The 19,448-nt window shown below is 44.2% G+C and overlaps 1 protein-coding gene across 1 annotated transcript in view; it reads right to left on the bottom strand.

The window, feature by feature from the left end:
• LOC122939112 (sodium/hydrogen exchanger 5-like) overlaps nucleotides 1–19,448 on the bottom strand; it is a 62,465-nt gene that overhangs the window by 11,477 nt on the left and 31,540 nt on the right. Inside the window, exons 6-10 of the mRNA XM_044295100.1 lie at nucleotides 17,769–17,839; nucleotides 16,950–17,079; nucleotides 14,339–14,427; nucleotides 14,017–14,143; nucleotides 13,765–13,929 (exon numbers count right to left, since the gene is read on the bottom strand). Coding sequence (XP_044151035.1) covers nucleotides 13,765–13,929; nucleotides 14,017–14,143; nucleotides 14,339–14,427; nucleotides 16,950–17,079; nucleotides 17,769–17,839 — 582 coding nt within the window. The remainder of the gene's footprint in view (nucleotides 1–13,764; nucleotides 13,930–14,016; nucleotides 14,144–14,338; nucleotides 14,428–16,949; nucleotides 17,080–17,768; nucleotides 17,840–19,448) is intronic.

The following is a 19,448-nucleotide window of genomic DNA, read 5'->3' as shown; positions in this document are numbered from 1 at the left end:
AAATATAATTCAGAGCAGAGCAGAGAGCTATGGATTATTTAAGCAGCAGCCTCCACCACATACCACCTATTTTCTAGCTTGTAAAGTCTCAGAACCCATAGGAAATTGGAGTTTGCAACCCAAAGAATGATTGGAAAAACTTGGCCTGAGAAGTTGTGTTGGCACGAGACATGCAGGACACGTCTCCCACTTCAGATCAGATTCGCTTTCTCTGTTTTCTTGCGGTGCTGGCAGACTTCGGGTAATGGAGAATTTGGATTAATGATAAAAGTGTGTGCAGCAGAATGCTGACTGGTATTTTTCTATTAAGACACAATGTGGTGGGTCTATTTACTAGAATATCAGCCGTGTACGATCTGCATCATCACTTGTGCAGATATCCCATAAATTTTCAGCAACATGGGTACAATCACTCAACATACAAAGAAGTGCTATGTTCTACCCATCCATGCACTAGACCTTATAGAAGAATCTTAGCAACTTCTTTTAAAGGTTCTTAAAAAAAACAAAAACTCTGTTTCAATTATTCACCTCTGCTTGCTACCAGAAGCTAAAACCCAGTACAAACCAATATTTCTCACAGAGGGGGATTTTCTACTGTGCATCCATTTAAGTCAATAATTTGATCCTGTAAGCAAGGAAAATGCACAGTGCCGCTTATCTAGGCATGTACTGCGCAGTAGTCAGCAACACTTTTCTGAGGGCAGTGACTGGCTGCAGTGGTCACGTGTTGTCAACTAGAGATTCTGGATGGGAGACCTAGGGTGGCAGCAGGAGATCTCTCTATTAAGTAATTATCACTTCTTTATTGCAGGTGGATCCTCCTAAAACTAGAAACTGGAAATCTTTGGATATGTAAAATAATTATGCTTACTTGGTTACCTTGAGTAAAAGAAAAACTGCACCAAGTTTAAGTCTGCAGTCTTCATTGCTCCTTTTAGTTTACAACCGGCTCTTAGTTTAGGACTTCTCATGTGGATGAGTCCCATGCCATAACACTTGCTAGATGTGAGATCTGTTCGTCCAGGATAATGCTGTCTTCAATAGCCCTCGTGTATCAGCTTCATTCCTAGACTGATTTCCCTTTCTACATATCCATGATGAATCTCCTCTCACAGATGTTCAAAAGTGTGTGATTCCCCCTCCACTGTGTTGGTGCCTTCCCTTATTAACACTCATACACGCTTGTAGTATTCACCCCCTGCAGATTTCCTTATGTTTGCTGTAATCACATCTACATTTTGGATACAGTACAGTCTGTGTTTATCGCCATCACCATTCAGACTGCCTTTCTCACTTCCCGTCCCTCCCTCTATTGTAATTAGAACATTGGTGGCACAGTGTGCGGCCTCCCCCGGCCCCCCCCCCGATCATTGGTGGCAGCGGCGTTCCGATCGGAGTCCCAGTTTAATCGCTGGGGCTCCGATCGGTAACCATGGCAACCAGGACGCTACTGCAGTCCTGGTTGCCATGGTTACTTAGCAATAGTAGAAGCATCATACTTACCTGCTTGCTGCTGCGATGTCTGTGTCCGGCCGGGAGCTCATCCTACTGGTAAGTGACAGTTCATTTAGCAATGCGCCGCACAGACCTGTCACTTACCAGTAGGAGGAGCTCCCGGCCGGACACAGACATCGCAGCAGCCAGCAGGTAAATATGATGCTTCTACTATTGCTAAGTAACCATGGCAACCAGGACTGCAGTAGCATCCTGGTTGCCATGGTTACCGATCGGAGCCCCAGCGATTAAACTGGGACTCCGGTCGGAACTCCGCTGCCACCAATGATCAGGGGGGGGGGAGAGGGGAGGCCGCACACTGGCCACCAATGTTATTAATGCAATAGAGGGAGGGAGGGAGGGGGCCCGGGGGAGGCCGCAGAGGCCGCACACTGCCACCAATGTTCTTATTACAATAGAGGGAGGGAGGCCGCACACTGGCCACCAATGTTCTAATTACAATAGAGGGAGGGAGGGGGGGCTGGGGGAGGCTGCACACTGCCACCAATGTTCTTATTACAATAGAGGGAGGGGGGGGGGCGGGGGAGGCCGCACACTGGCCACCAATGTTATTAATACAATAGAGGGAGGGAGGGAGGGGGGGCCGCACTGGCCACCAATGATATTCAAACTGGGGAGGGGGGGGGGGTCTGCCCCCTGCTGCCTGGCAGCTCTGATCTCTTACAGGGGGCTATGATACGCACAATTAACCCCTTCAGCTGCAGCACCTGAGGGGTTAATTGTGCTGATCACGGCCCCCTGTAAGAGATCGGGTGCTGCCAGGCAGCAGGGGGCAGTCATGTACACAGTTTGTAGTATATTCTAACTAGAAGCGTCCCATCACCATGGGAACGCCTCTGTGTTAGAATATACTGTCGGATATGAGTTTTCACGATGTAACTCAAATCCGACAGTATATTCTAACATAGAGGCGTTCCCATGGTGATGGGGACGCTTCAAGTTAAAATATACCATCGGATTGGAGAAAACTCCGATCCGATGGTATAAAAGGGACTCTTGACTTTACATTGAAAGTCAATGGGGACGGATCCGTTTGCAATTGCACCATATTGTGTCAACGTCAAACGGATCCGTCCCCATTGACTTGCATTGTAATTTAGGACGGATCTGTTTGGCTCCGCACGGCCAGGCGGACACCAAAACGACTTTTTTTTTCATGTCCGTGGATCCTCCAAAAATCAAGGAAGACCCACGGACGAAAAAACGGTCACGGATCACGGACCAACGGAACCCCGTTTTGTGGACAGTGAAAAAATACTGTCGTGTGCATGAGGCCTAAGACTGAGAGGAAGAAAGGGTAGAACAGAGTCCTTATCTAGTATCTAGTTCCTTGTCTTGTTGTTTCTTGTCTGTGTAGTTTGGTTCTTGTTTCTGAAGTTGTAGTTTGTAGTTAGTATTTTTAATGTTTGAATCTGCTTTCCAGCTCAGCTATGCTCAATTTGGGTTTCCTGTCACTGGGTCCTAGCATCCTCCTGCTGTTGACTTAGGGTCAGTATTGCAGATTATGGTTTTTAATAGGGATATCTTTAGGAAGAGTAAGGCCCTTTGCAGACTAGCATGAGCGGAATAGATCCGGATGCGTTGCAGATGCGTTCAGTGAAAAATGCGTGATTTCGCAAGCAAGTTCTTTCAGTGTTGCGATCGCGTTCAGTTGTTCAGTTTTTATTGCACGGGTGCAATGCGATTTAATGCGTTTTGCACGAGAGTGACAAAAAACTGAAAGTATGTAAACATCTCTTAGCAACCATCTGTAAAAAAAAAAAACGCATCGCATCCGTAATTGCTTGCGGATGCGATGAGATTTTCATGCAGCCCCATTCAGTTCTGTGGGGCAAGCGTTGCGTGAAAATCGCACAAGTGATGCGTGAAAACCAACGCTCATGTACACAGACCCATTGAAATGAATGGGTCCGGATTCAGTGCGGGGGCAATGAATTCACATCACACATTGCACCGTGCGGAATACTCGCTCGTGTGAAAGGGGCCTAAGAGTGAGTGGTGCTGGTGTTAGGGCTGGTGTTCAGGATGGAATAGATCTAAGGAAAGATTCAGTTAGGGTCAGTTGTTGTATGTGCTTTGTATTATTCTTCATGTCAACTCCTAGTGGTACCGGGAGGCACTGTTTGTACCCAGGAAAGGCGGCCATTATAAGAGAGGGCCAGTGCTGATGTCTAGTGTCCAGTCGGCATCATTACAAATGGACCATTAAAAAAATCCAATGCAAACGTGTCCATAGCCTGTAACTCACTGAATATATAACATCTTGGGAAAATATATAATGAGAAGTTCTTCAACTTTCTAATATACTTAAAAGGGATTTTTTATGACTGCTGTCTCATTCGCCAGTCTTAAAAGATGCGCCAAATTGATTAGAAGGCATAAACCTTGGAGCTGGCATATACAGTCCTGATCAAAAGTTTAAGACCATTTAAAGAAATGGCAAAAAATCATATTTAGCATGGCTGGATCTTAATAAGGTTCCAAGTAGAGCTTCAAAATGCAACAACAAGAAATGGGAGTGAGACAAAAAAATTCTTGAGCATTCAATTTAATAAAAACAACAAATAAACTGAAACAGGCTGTTTTTCAGATGATCAAAAGTTTAGGACCACACCTCCAAAAAAGAACTAAACCCCCCCAAAACAGAAATCCAACTTCCAAACATGAACTCAGTAATCAGTAGCTCCGCCGTTATTGTTTATCACTTCCAAAATTTGTTTCAGCATGTTTGATGCAAGCGTTTCCATGAGGTGAGTGGGAAAATTTCTCCAAGTGGTGAAGACGGCTGCACGAAGGCCATCTACTGTCTGGAACTGTTGTCCATTTTTGTAAACTTCCCTTGCCATCCATCCCCAAAGGTTCTCAATTGGATTTAGATCAGGGGAACACACAGGATGGGCCAAAAGAGTGATGTTATTCTCCTGGAAGAAGTCCCTTGTCCTGCGGGCATTGTGTACTGTAGCGTTGTCCTGTTGAAAAACCCAGTCGTTACCACACAGACGAGGGCCCTCAGTCATGAGAAATGCTCTCTGCAACATCTGGACATAGCCAGCGGCCGTTTGACGCCCCTGCACTTCCTGAAGCTCCATTGTTCCACTGAAGGAAAAAGCACCCCAGACCATTATGGCGCCCCCTCCACTGTGGCGCGTAGAAAACATCTCAGGTGGGATCTGCTTGTCATGCCAGTAACGTTGGAAACCATCAGGACCATCAAGGTTAAATTTTTTCTCATCAGAGAATAAAACTTTCTTCCACCTTTGAATGTCCCATGTTTGGTGCTCTCTTGCAAAGTCTAAACGAGCAGTTCTGTGGCGTTCAAGGAGACGTGGTCTTTGAAGACATTTTTTGTTTTTGAAGCCCTTCAGTCTCAGATGCCGTCTGATGGTTATGGGGCTGCAGTCAGCACCAGTAAGGGCCTTAATTTGGGTCGAGGATCGCCCAGTGTCTTGACGGACAGCCAATTGGATCCTCCAGCTCAGTGCTGATGAAATTTTTTGGGGTCTTCCACTTTTTTGTTCCATAACCCTCAGGATCATTTAAGAAATTCCAAATGACTGTCTTATTGCGTCCCACCTCAGCAGCGATGGCGCGCTGTGAGAGACCCTGCTTATGCAGTTCAACAACCCAACCACGTTCAAAAAGGGAGAGTTTTTTTTACTTTGCCATCACAACATGTGACTACCTGACAGGAAATGACAATGAATCCACATCTTTGCACAGATTTGGCCTTTTAAAGGCATGTGGTCCTAAAATTTGGATCAGCTGAAAAACAGCCTGTTTCAGTTTAATCGTTATTTTCAAATAATTGAGTGCTCAAAAAATGTTTTGTCTCACTCCCATTTCTTCTTGTTGCATGTTGAAGCTCTCCTTGGAACCTTGTTAAGATCCAACAATGTAAAATATGATTTTTGCCATTTTTCAAGTGGTCTTAAACTTTTCATCAGGATTGTATGTCAGGTGTACTTTACAAAAAATGTTATGTCAGAATGTGGATAAATTTGTTTGGCCGCTTTTTAGAAAAGTTTTGAGCACGGCGTACATGGGCAATAAGTTGTACATTTTTTAGAAAATAATGAGTTGCACAATAATTTGTGACATTTTCCCACCACTTTCCCGGAGCAAGGAAGTTTACAGATTACCCTTTCTGTTTAGAGTCATGACCATTTTCACAATCTCTGTTTGCTGTTATTTAATGGAACTAATCTTGTTTACATCCAGAGGCTGAAAACCCCTCTTAACCAAATCGTTGTCACACCTTTGCTGTTATTATCTATCAGACTGGATAATCCTCTGTTACAGTCCCTCAGTCCCTGTAAGGTGGATTTACATGGTCCGAATATCATACTGATTACAATTATCGTGAAAGAGCATTCCTATGAACGCTCGTTCCCCATAATCAGCCCCTCTAAAGATCACCCAATGAAGGGTCGAAATGATCGGAGGTGTGGACACCTCAATCATCGCTCATGGGCAGCAGATGGTGTGGTCTAAACAGCATTCTGCTGCCCAGGAGCAATGATTTTGTATGGGGACTAGTGATGGCCGAAGCGATCGTTCATCCTCATACTGTGGAGGTGATCGCTGCATGTAAATGCAAAGCTTCACCTTCATTGAACGAGCAGCTGACTGTCGGGAAGGGATGCTTCCTTTCCAACAATCGGCTTCTCCTTGGCACGTGTAAATGTGCCTTCACACTACCCAAACAATCGGGCAGATTATCGCTCATATGCGTTCTGAGGAACGATCGTTAGCGATAAACTGCTTGTGTAAAGGTGCTGCTGATTACCCGATGAACGAGCAAAATGCTAATTCATCGGATAATTTGAACTTTCATGCGGTCACCTAAATTATCGGTTTGCCGGCTGCAGACTGTGCCATCTAAACAGCCTTCATTGCTGGCAAATTCATTCTTTATGGGGGCGAGGGATAGCATTTGTGAACACTCCTCCTCCTACTGTGGAGGAGATCATTGCATGTAAAAATCAGCTTTCTCCTTCACTGACGAGTACGAGATTGTCAGGAAGGAACGCTTCCTTCCCAACAATCGTCTGCTCTATTGAGCAGTGTAAAGGGGCCTTAACCTAAACCCGGTAGAAGCATAAATCTTTCTCCAGTCAATGACTCCTGGTCTACCCAGGACTACATAATGACCAGGGATGCCTCTAGCCTTTCTGCTGCCTGAGGCGAAAACTGAAATGACGCACTTACTGCCCAAGGCCTTTCCGCTGCCCCCCACTTGTCCCTACCTGGTGCTGCCTAAGGCAATCGCCTCACCTGGCCTCATTGGCGGTGCACCCCTGATAATGACACATTATCACCATATGGATGTGTATAAAGGTCCTTTTACACACGACAATATTACTGCAGATAGCTTGGAAAGAAGCGTTCCTTCCTGACAATCTGCTGATCGCTGGTGGAAGAGTGAATGCTAATGCCATCGCTCTTTCCCATACAGACTCGTTGTTTGCCAGCAGCACAGTATGTTAGTAAGTTGTAATTCTGCAATGGACATCACCTTGCTAATTAAAGCTACTATTACCACTTGCAGTACCACTCAACGCCACAACTTGTGCAAACATTTCTCGTAGACACCAGCGCAACAGTGCCTCCAGCACGATGAATAACAAACACTAAGGGGCAGTCATCTATCTAGATCAATGTCAGGATCCCAAGGAAAGGCACTGAAGGGGTTAAACTAAAGACTCACTAGTTATATTCAGGACCTGGCTTTCATTCTGTTGGCTCTGGCTCTAGTCCTGAGTTTTTTTGTTTTTTTTTATTACTTAGAGGAAAAATCTTGACTTGAGTCTTATTTGATAACCATCCGAGGATAAAATTACCCGGGATGGTGGGACAGTGTACACGGCTCAGTTACGTCAATAGAAGCCGCTTGTAAATACATACAATCTAGATGTTTCCACTCGCCGAGAAACTCAGTTTAGGAACAAGAAGCTCTCAATATGATGTATCTTACTGCCAAAGTAAGCGGAAAGTACCCTCATAAACAACCGACACCAAAAGTACAGATTCTGCTGAGAGAGGAGCCGGCTGAGGGCTGGGACAGCTGCCCCAGAGCAGCTTCTACGGTTATCAGGGCTATAGTTCCACCCATGTACTCATGATCAACTTCTTAAAGGGGCTTTCTCATTAAATACAAAATGGTCTATAAATGGTCCAGTTGTACGGCCCAAAAAGTAATGAGCGTATGGTGGAGTATTTTTACTAGAAAAATCTTTATATAATAGGTTTAAAATCCTATTTTTCTTCTAAGGCTACTTTCACACTAGCGTTCTTTGCGGATCCGTCATGGATCTGCAAAAAAGCTTCCGTTACAATAATATAACTGCATGCATCTGTCATGAACGGATCTGGTTGTATAGCCATGACGTCTTGAACACCATTGAAAGTCCGCCTCCAGAGAGGAATGGTGACTAGAGGCAAACTGATGCATTCTGAGCGGATTCCTTTTCCATTCAGGATGCATTAGGGCAAAACTGATCCGTTTTGGACCGCTTTTGAGAGCCCTGAACAGATCTCACAAACAGAAAGCCAAAACACTAAGGCCCCTTTCACACGGGCGAGTATTCCGCGCGGGTGCGATGCGTGAGTTGAACGCATTACACCCGCACTGAATCCTGACCCATTCATTTCTATGGGGCTGTTCACATGAGCGGTGATTTTCACGCATCACTTATGCGTTGCGTGAAAATCGCAGCATGTTCTATATTCTGCGTTTTTCACGTAACGCAGGCCCCATAGAAATGAATGGAGTTGCGTGAAAACCGCAAGCATCCGCAAGCAAGTGCGGATGCGGTGCGATTTTCACACATGGGTTTTAGGTGACATTCTATTCACTGTATTATTTTCCCTTATAACATGGTTATAAGGGAAAATAATAGCATTCTGAATACAGAATGCAGAGTATAATAGTACTGGAGGGGTTAAAAAAAAAAAAAAAGTTAACTCACCTTATCCTCTTGATCGCGTAGTTCCCGATCCCTTCTTTATTAGCTGTGGGCTAAAGGACCTGTGGTGATGTCAGATCACATGCTCCATCACCATGGTGATGGACCATGTGATTGGAGCATGTGATCTGACTTCACCACAGGTCATTTAGCCCACAGCTAATAAAGAAGGGACCGGGAACTACGCGATCAAGAGGATAAGGTGAGTTAACGTTTTTATTTTTTAACCCCTCCAGTACTATTACACTCTGCATTCTGTATTCAGAATGCTATTATTTTCCCTTATAACCATGTTATAAGGGAAAATAATACAATCTTCAGAACATCAATCCCAAGCCCGAACTTATGTGAAGAAGTTCGGGTTTGGGTACAAAACATGCGCGATTTTTCTCACGCGAGTGCAAAACGCATTACAATGTTTTGCACTCGCGCGGAAAAATCGCGCATTTTCCCGCAACGCACCCGCCTCTTAGGCCTCATGCACACGGACGTTTTTTTTCACGGTCCGCAAAACGGGGTTCCGTTGGTCCGTGATCCGTGACCGTTTTTCCGTCCGTGGGTCTTCCTTGATTTTTGGAGGATCCACGGACATGAAAAAAAAGTCATTTTGGTGTCCGCCTGGCCGTGCGGAGCCAAACGGATCCGTCCTGAATTACAATGCAAGTCAATGGGGACGGATCCGTTTGATGTTGACACAATATGGTGCCATTTCAAACGGATCCGTCCCCATTGACTTTCAATGTAAAGTCTGGAGTTCTGTTATACCATCGGATTGGAGTTTTCTCCAATCCGATGGTATATTTTAACTTGTAGCGTCCCCATCACCATGGGAACGCCTCTATGTTAGAATATACTGTCGGATATGAGCTACATCGTGAAACTCATTTCCGACAGTATATTCTAACACAGAGGCGTTCCCATGGTGATGGAGACGCTTCAGGTTAGAATATACAAAAAAACTGTGTACATGACTGCCCCCTGCTGCCTGGCAGGTGCTGCCAGGCAGCAGGGGGCAGACCCCCCCCCCCTGTTTTTAACTCATTGGTGGCCAGTGGGCCCCCCCTCCCCTGTTGTTAACTCGTTGGTGGCCAGTGTGCGCACCCCCCTCCCTCCCTCTATTGTTTTAATACATTGGGGCCAGTGTGCGCGCGCCCCCCAACCCCCCCTCTATTATTTTAATACATAGGGGCCAGTGTGCGCGCGCCCCCCCTCCCTCCCTCTATTGTTTTAATACATTGGGGCCAGTGTGCGCGCGCCCCCCCAACCCCCCCTCCCTCCCTCTCTCTATTGTTTTAATACATTGGGGCCAGTGTGCGCACCCCCCCAACCCCCCCCCCTCCCTCCCTCTATTGTAATCATCATCGGTGGCAGCGGAGTAGAAGATTTTCATACTTACCTGCTTCTTGCTGCTGCGATGTCTGCGTCCGGCCGGGAGCTCCTCCTACTGGTAAGTGACAGCAATGCGCCGCACAGACCTGTCACTTACCAGTAGGAGGAGCTCCCGGCCGGACGCAGACATCGCAGCAGCAAGAAGCAGGTAAGTATGAAAATCTTCTACTCCGCTGCCACCGATGATGATTACAATAGAGGGAGGGAGGGGGGGGGGGTTGGGGGGGTGCGCACACTGGCCCCAATGTATTAAAACAATAGAGGGAGGGAGGGGGGGTTGGGGGGGCGCGCGCACACTGGCCCCAATGTATTAAAACAATAGAGGGAGGGAGGGGGGGTTGGGGGGGGGGGGCGCGCACACTGGCCCCAATGTATTAAAACAATAGAGGGAGGGAGGGAGGGGGGTGCGCACACTGGCCACCAACGAGTTAACAACAGGGGAGGGGGGGGCCGCACAATGATATTCAAACTGGGGGGGGGGGGGGGGGGGGGGGGTCTGCCCCCTGCTGCCTGGCAGCCCTGATCTCTTACAGGGGGATATGATGGGGTTAATTGTACTATCATATCCCCCTGTAAGAGATCGGGTGCTGCCAGGCAGCAGGGGGCAGTCTTGTACACAGTTTGTAGTGTATTCTAACTAGAAGCGTCCCATCACCATGGGAACGCTTCTGTGTTAGAATATACTGTCGGATCTGAGTTTTCACGAAGTGAAAACTCAGCTCTGAAAAAGCTTTTATGCAGACGGATCTTCGGATCCGTCTGTATGAAACTAACCTACGGCCACGGATCACGGACACGGATGCCAATCTTGTGTGCATCCGTGTTCTTTCACGGACCCATTGACTTGAATGGGCCCGTGAACCGTTGGCCGTGAAAAAAATAGGACAGGTCATATTTTTTTCACGGCCAGGAAACACGGCTCACGGATGCGGCTGCCAAACGGTGCATTTTCCGATTTTTCCACGGACCCATTGAAAGTCAATGGGTCCGTGAAAAAAAACGGAAAACGGCACAACGGCCACGGATGCACACAACGTTCGTGTGCAGGAGGCCTTATCCGGGCAAAAATACTGACGCCCGTGTGAAAGAGGCCTAAGGCTACCGTTCAGGGCTCTCACATGCGGTCCAAAACAGATCAGTTTTGCCCTAATTCATTCTGAATGGAAAAGGATCCGCTCAGAATGCATCAGTTTGCCTCCGTTCTGTCACCATTCCGCCTGACGAAGCGGAGCCAAACGGATCTGTCCTGGCACACAATGTAAGTCAATAGGGCCAGATCCGTTTTCTCTGACACAATCTGGCACAATAGAAAACGGATCCCTCCTCCATTGACTTTCAATGGTGTTCAAGACGGATCCGTCATGGCTATAGAAGACATAATACAACCGGATCCGTTCATGACGGATGCATGCGGTTGTATTATTGTAACAAAAGCGTTTTTGCAGATCCACGACGGATCCGTAAAAAATGCTAGTGTGAACGTAGCCTAAGAGAGAAGGAGCTGTATGAGACCTACAGGTAGTGAACGGCCAAACTAGGCACATTCAGGGTTTTGGAGCATGTATTTTAATAAAAAAATGAAGCAACTTTTTTTTTTATTTTTTTTTTTTTTTCACGCCCCGCCTTCAGGACTCATAACTTTTATAATTTTGTGTTCACATAGCCATATGGGGGGTTTGTTTTTTGTGGGACAAGATGTATTTTGCAATGGCACTATTTAATACTACATACAATGTAGTGGGAAACTGGAAAAAAAATTCATATGGAGTGGAATTGGCAAAAAAACGCCATAGTTTTATCGGTTGGATTTTTTTACGGCTTTCCCTATGCGGTAAAACTGAACAGTGTCCTCCATTCCTAGGGTCAGTATGTTTACAGCAATAATACCACATTTACAGTGTATAGTTTTTCTGGTGTTTTAACGCAATTTTTTTATTTTTTTAAATGTTAAATAAATAAATCAATGATCATTTTTTTCTTTGCATCGCCATATTCTGACCAACCTTTTATATATTTAAGTCTATACAGCTGTGCAAGTGCTAATTTTGTGTGGGGTAATCTATAGTTTTTATTGATACCATTTTCAGGTGTGTACGGCTTTTCATTACATTTTTATAGGGAGGTGAAGTGAGGAAAAAACTCTGAAATGTACATTTAGATTTTTTCCATTACGACATTCACAGTACAGGATAAATACGTTTATATTTTGATAGTTTGGGCATTCTGGTGACGCGGCAATACTAGTGATGTTTATTTTTTTATTGATTATTTTTAATATGGAGAAAGATGGATGATTAGAATTTTTATATACTGTGTGTATATATATATATATATATATATATATATATATATATATATTTTTTTTAAGTGCCACTTTACATTTAGTAAACTTTTGATATGTCAGAGACGCAAGTTAAGCAAAAGTTTAGATCGGTGGAGGTCTTAGCGCGGAGACCACCACGATCTCTAGCACTAGGGAAGAGAAGTGTTCACGTAGCGCACTCTCTCTCCTTGCTGCATGAGACATGCCCATAGACTTTCTATTGAGTGAGTCTAGCTTACTGTCCTTCAGCAGGGAGAGAGTACACACCACAGAAATACTGTATATACAGTATGTATGGTGGATGTCGGTAAGGGGTTAAAAATGCGTATGTCCTTCAGCTAGTTGGTGATGCAGAATATTATATAAATGCATCAGAGCTTTGCTCCTGTTTCTGATGGTTCTTTGTGCTCCCCAGTTTCTCTTCAGTGTTAGATAAAGAAGCAGGGAATATGTTGTACACAGTAGATCAGAGTGTGGAAAGGAGGAAAGCATCCAAGGAAGACAGATTACACAGGCTGTAGTTTGATAGGAAAGCACACACAAGGCAGTTTGTGAAGGAGGTGGGGGAAAGTGGATCACACAGGCTGTGCATGACTTTATAGAGAGAGAGGTAGACTCTGCAGAAGGATTGATGGGGAATCAAATACTTCTCAGTATCATTGAAAAGAGATCCATCATGAGCTGTAGAAGAGGAAATTACTCCAGGAATGAAGCTGTGCTGATACATGAGAGCTAGTGAACACAGTAACATCCTGGACACACATACCTTCCATCAGGGGCGTAACTACCTGCAATTGCTATTTCAAATAATTTAGACAGCACTCCAGTATGCGGTTAATGCTTTTTATTTGCCGGACATAAGGGTCCTTTTTTAGGAACTGAGGCAACGTTTCTGGCAAAAACACATGCCCTTCATCAGGCTAGTTGCGTGCATGGATGCATGGCGGCCCTCCATGCATCCATGCACGCAACTAGCCTGATGAAGGGCATGTGTTTTTGCCCGAAACGTTGCCTCAGTTCCTAAAAAAGGACCCTTATGTCCGGCAAATAAAAAGCATTAACCGCATACTGGAGTGCTGTCTAAATTATTTGAAATATTTACTAGTTCCGCGAGGTGGAGCAAGGAACGCACCTAGACGTGCACCCTAAACCTATCAGCCTTAGATAGAGTGCCGTGATCAACACGTGATTTTTATACCTGCAATTGCTATGGGGCCCAGGGCAAGAGGGGGCCCAGTCTTATCTCTTCTCCTCTGAAAACTTGGTCAGGACTCTACCGTCTAAAGGAACAACTTTTAGCAAATAAGGCAGTGGAAAAATGGCCCAAGGGTCACTGAAAAGGGTTTAGGGAGAAACCCTTCTGTCCTGTGTGAGGGGCCTGGTTTGATCCTGGCTATGGGGCCCTTACTTCTCTATGTACGCCACTGCCTTCCATCTAGCATACATTACTGAGAGGGACACCCCCACAGGAGAAAAGTCTGAAATTAGGAGCCACCAACAAATATAAAAAACATTTTTTCCATGACAAAGACTTTAAGAAACTGGAAGCAAAATTCATCCCATCCTTACCTTCTTGCGTCCATCTTTCTTTAGCCGTGACTTGGATGAGCAGATGTTGTGCTTTGTGGATTTAAAAGACTCCAATCTTCGTTTCATGTTTTGCTGGAAAACCTCTTTTTCCTGCCGTTCTTGTTCATCCTGGGTCATAAAGTGGCGACTGTAACTGGCTTTGCACTATAACGAGAGCATAATTTCTTGTGAAGGTCAATGTAACAACGGGAACTTTTACAGACATTTTACAAAATGTGTGACAGATCGCACCATCCTGCGTGGTTTGTAGAGACTGCCCCTCAGCACATGATGCATAACTGCGTCTTCTCTGTCCCGCCCACTGCGCACAGTGTCAATAGCCTGAAGATCCAGACACGCTTTGCTCCCGTTCTCCCGCCTGGGGATGAAAGAAAAAAAAAATTGATATTAATAGATGTGCAGGACCTTAGGAAATTTTGGAATGATTGAGTGATGTCATGTGGTGATGTCACCAGGGATCTCCCTCTGCAGATGTAAAGGCAAATTACAGAGTGCACTTTTACAGGAACAGATGATTGAGGCAATGTAGACAAGATGACATATGGCTCCTTACAGAAGGTTGGTCACTGATGTCTCCGACATGGATGCTCGGCTTGGCATGGATGGCAACGACAGTCTATCCGGTGATACTATATGACCTCCCTATGAGACAGGGTAGTTTATAGGATTAGTGTGAAAGAGATGAAAAGTTAGTGGATTCAGGTGATTCCTTTCATTGTAATCCTAACTGTTATGATAATGAGATGACTGTTGAGAAGTGATCTTTACAGAACAGAAGAATCAACCAATTATAAGGATCAGTGGTCAAGGTGAAACTTTGAGATTTCAGCATTATTTATTAAAGGGGTTTCCTCACGAAAAATATTGTACAGTTTTCAAACCAGCACCTGGATCTGAATTATCCACTGAGCTATTCCATAAAATGTATCTGTATAGCACCAGTTCATACAAAAATTTGCTGTGGGGCCTAGTCAGTTCTAGTTCTATAATGACCCCCATACAGTATAATGACCCCCAATGCCCCATTCATATAGTAAAACCCCCAGTGTGGGGGCCACTGGGGGTAATTATTCTGAATGGAGGGCCATTGTGGGGTCATTATACTGTGTAAGGGCTCACTGAGATTTATCGCCCAAGGGCCCAGATGAACCTGGAGCCGGTCCTGGGTACAGGGCTGGTTCTTGCTTTGTTAGAATTAGACTATCATGTACTATATGGTGTCTGATTTTAATTTTTTACATTACTCATGAGATAACCCCTTTAATAAAGATAACCTAAAAAAATAAAAATGTGCAATTCTTCAAAAATGTGTTTCACATAAAAACTGGATTTAAACAATGGGTCATTTTCTGATGGCACATTTCCTTTAAATATAAATCACTCAACTTTTCTAGACTTGTACATTGCAAATCTGCCTGGTTATGTAGCGGTACAACTCCAAGGTCACTTTCATGTGTACGTATTACTTTGCATAAGTATTGGGATATTGGGGCATAAGTATTGGGATATTTTTCCATTCTTTGTAGGTACCACTCCCGGGTTGGTTACAAATACTGATGCAAAATACTGACCAAATACTGATTGTGTGAAAGTGGCCTGATACCAGTCCAGCTAGGCAGATCAGCAGTTCTAAAAAAAAACATTGTCAAAGCTGAAATGGTGGTTTGGTTGTTTTTCACCCAGTTTTTCGCCAAAACATAAGACACATTAAGATATTTTTAAGATTTTCTTCTTTTTTTTTGGGGGGGGGGGGGGGAGCAGGGGGATGGGAATAGTTGAAAATATCAATATTAAAATTATACACCAAGTATGTAGTTCTGGGAACACTCGTCATACATGATCCGGTGTTCTGTTAATGTTCTCTGTTCCCCCTCGCCGCTCCCAGCCCTGACTCATTGTCCATCTGGCTAGGAAATCTATTTTTGAGTTGGTCTAACTGGGGATGGGACCTGTGCTGTTCTGGGAGCACAGATGCAGGATTAATGCATAGTCATCAGGTTTTGCTGACTCCTTTATATTCTGTTTTCTGAATCTCTACAAATTGGAGGTTACATTTCCACCATTTTTATAAGGTTCTTTTGTGTCTCATTTTGCATACCATTGTAGGATGAGAAGAGCTGCAACTTTCTAATATATTATCTGTCCTAATTCCAAATCATTGTCAATTTTCCTGCTTGCTGACAGTGAATGGAAACATTCTTGTTACATTCAAAGAATGAAAAGCTAGGATTATCGGCGACCACGACGGATGGGTTTGTTAAAATATATCCTAGTGGTCCAGGATGGGGTTGGGTAGCCCGTTCTAGTTAGTTGGGATACCTATCAGATATACCATAAGTTGAGAATGCCCCTTTAAGCACTACTTACATAAAAAAGGAACATTGCTAACATAACATGTGTAATATAAATAGCGTGCCTACCACAAAGTAAGTTCTATGTACCTCAAATAAATGTGACTAGTTATCCTACGGAGCAGTGCTTGAGAGACAGTGAGGGGAAAGGGTCGAATTGAATACAGATCCGAATCGCAATTCCTATTGGCATTGGCACAGCAGCGGAGCCTTATATTGCAACCTAACAGTGAGTAAAGCGGGACACCGCACGATTCAATCACTGTATTTCATCAGTTGCACTTTTGTTTCTCTGCTCGGAGGAGACGATTACTGTGGGTTTCATATACCTTTAAAAGCAATATAGACTATATTCCAACCAAGGTCGGATGGACATTTACATCAAGTACTTTCATTCTCAATATTCAGAGGCCATTACCACTCAAAGCACTTTTTTTGTGTATTATCTTCCCCAATCTACCCAGATTTCATTTTATTAATATTTTAAGAAATATGTGTGTTTTATGAATTGTTTGCTTATGCCATTTAATAAACTGTGAGGTACATATATTTGGAGAGTGCCCAGTATCTTATTTACTAGTTATCCTCTATGGAATCAGTCGCAGAAAAGTAAAAATGACCACAATAAGCCATTGTTCACATAAACATTGCTCCACAATGGTAAAAAAAAAGCAGCTTTAGCTGGCCTTCTCAAAAAGTTTATCAGCAGGGGAAGGAAGTGAGACCCCCTCCGATCACATATTGATGACCTATCCTGAGGATAGGTCATCCCAGAAAACCCCTTTAAGATAAAGTGGAGTGCTTTGTGCGTACCTGATCTGCCAGACTTAATGCATCCCGAATGTTCAGCTTGTAGCAAACCTCCCATATCTCATCCTTGATCCGATATGCAGATTTCCTCATCAGAAGCTGACTCAGGTAATTCTTATCAAACTTCTCCCACCTACGACACCCAAAGAAAATGACAATGCAGGACGAAAAACACAAATATATATTGTCTATGTACTGTATATAGTTCACAAGATGAATCATTGCAACGTTTGTGTAACTTTCTGATACACTTTGGTTTTGAATTCCACATCATAGAGGAAGGTATAGATTCCTTTGATACACTGGTAACAAACCCTCAGCTATGAATAGTATGTGTTTTGCTGAAATTGTGTTGCATGGGTCCACTGATATAATCATAAATCTCTTGTCAGGCTTCAAATTCTAAAGGCTGGTTTACACGGCCCAATGGAGCAAGCAATTGTCGGGAAGGAAGCGTTCCTTCCTGATATCTGCCTGCTCATCAGTGGAGGAGAAAGCTTAATTTACATGCAGTGATCACCTCCACTGTATGGGACAATTTCTACTGCCATTGCTCATCCCTGTACGTTGTCATTGTTTCTGGGCAGCAGAGTTCTGTTTAGCAGCCCACAAACAATGATTTAAGCGTCCACATGAACAATGGTTTCATCCAATAAACTAGCGTTTCCCTTGTTCATCTGGTGATCGGCGGCACCTTTCTATGGGAAGATTATCAGGAACAAACATTCATCCCAGATAATCTGCCCGACAATTGGGCAATGATAGATGTGCAAGCACTTATTATATAGTCATTCAGGGTGCAGTGTGTCAGGGTTCACTTACTTGTCTCTCCAATGATGGTAGCCATGGTGGCCTATGATGTCCTCAACAGCTGCCATTATGTGGTCAAAAGCCTTAAGAAAAGAGAAAACAACAACACATTTCATGACTGTAAGAAAACACTTACTAGTTAACCGTTTTACCACATTTTATTTTTATTTTTCCTGGTGATGATTTTTTTTTTTTTTAAAGGGTCGTGGAGTTTAGCAAACCAATTTCATATACCATATCAAGGAGGAGTTCTTGCGTTCAGGATCCTTATCCCTTGGACAGAGCGGAGAGTGGATACAATGAGTGTTTCCTGTCCTGTCTTACACAGAAAACCTACTAATGTAAATAGGAACTGTGTAACTCTTAAGGCGGGTTTACACTACACGATCTTACAGCTGATTGTTGAGAAGGAAGAGTTCCTTCCCGACAGTTGGCTGCTCGTTTAGTGAAGGAGACCACTGCATTTACATGCAGCAATCTCCTTCACAGTATGATCATGAAAGATCGCTATTTCTATCTGTAGTCCTCATACAGAATCATTGTTTCTGGGCAGCAGATCACCGCTTAGACCACACGATCTGCTGCCCAGAAATGATAATTGGTGTGCCTGCACGATTAACAGGATCAGGGTGATCGACAGCACATTTAGACGGCAGATTGTCACCAGAACAGTTGTTTCTGAAAATCGAGCAGTTTAAATTCACCTTTAGTTTGTCCTCTCTAGGTCCACCAAAATAGTCGAGTTTCATCTAATGTGTACAGCCAGCTACAGAGTCATTGTGTTGAACCCAATCACCATATGGGCAGCCAATGTGGATAGTAATTTGGATCCAATACACATTTCCCTGGACACTGCCCAGAAGAGTAAGGCCTCATGCACACGACCGTTCCTTTTTTTGCGGTCCGCAAAACACGCAAGCCGCCCATGTGCCTTCCGCAATTTGCAGAACGGAACAGGCGGCCCATTGTAGAAATGCCTATTCTTGTCCGCAAAATGGACAAGAATAGGACATGTTATATTTTTTGGGCGGGGCCACGGATTGGAGCAACGGATGTGGACAGCACACGGAGTGCTGTCCTCATCTTTCGCGGCCCCATTGAAGTGAATGGGTCCGCACCCGAGCCGCAAAAAGTGCGGCTCGGATGCGGACAAGAACAACGGTCGGTGCATGAGGCCTAACCCTGAGGACACCAGAGCAGAAATTTGGACCGGAATTCCAATACAACTTTCAGCAAAGAGGTAATGCTACTAGTAGTTCTCATTTAAATTTGTACCCTGAGATCTTGCAAGTGGTAGAATAAATTATCATTATACAATGAGTTTTAGGATAGAGACCTGCAATAACGTGACTGACAAAATTAGCAGCATTTACAACATGATCTTGATCAAACAACTGTTAGCCAGGTTACCGTACTGCAAGACTACAGACCTTGTTCTGCATGATCAACCATAAGCCACCACTGGTCCTTTCATAGCCATACCCAAAAATAACCCTGAGCATTCCCCATGCCATGATGATGCTGCATTCTTGTCTTCACTCCTACTAGTTATCTACAGTATCTCACAAAAGTGAGTACACTCCTCACATTTTTGTGAATATTTTATTATATCTTTTCATGGGATAACGCTGAAGATATGACACTTTCATACAATGTAAAGTAGTTAGTGTACAGCTTGTATAACCGTGCAAA

Source organism: Bufo gargarizans, chromosome 5, assembly GCF_014858855.1.
Source record: "Bufo gargarizans isolate SCDJY-AF-19 chromosome 5, ASM1485885v1, whole genome shotgun sequence".
NCBI classification, from domain to species: Eukaryota; Metazoa; Chordata; class Amphibia; order Anura; family Bufonidae; genus Bufo; species Bufo gargarizans.
This window is presented reverse-complemented; position numbering and strand designations above follow the sequence as displayed.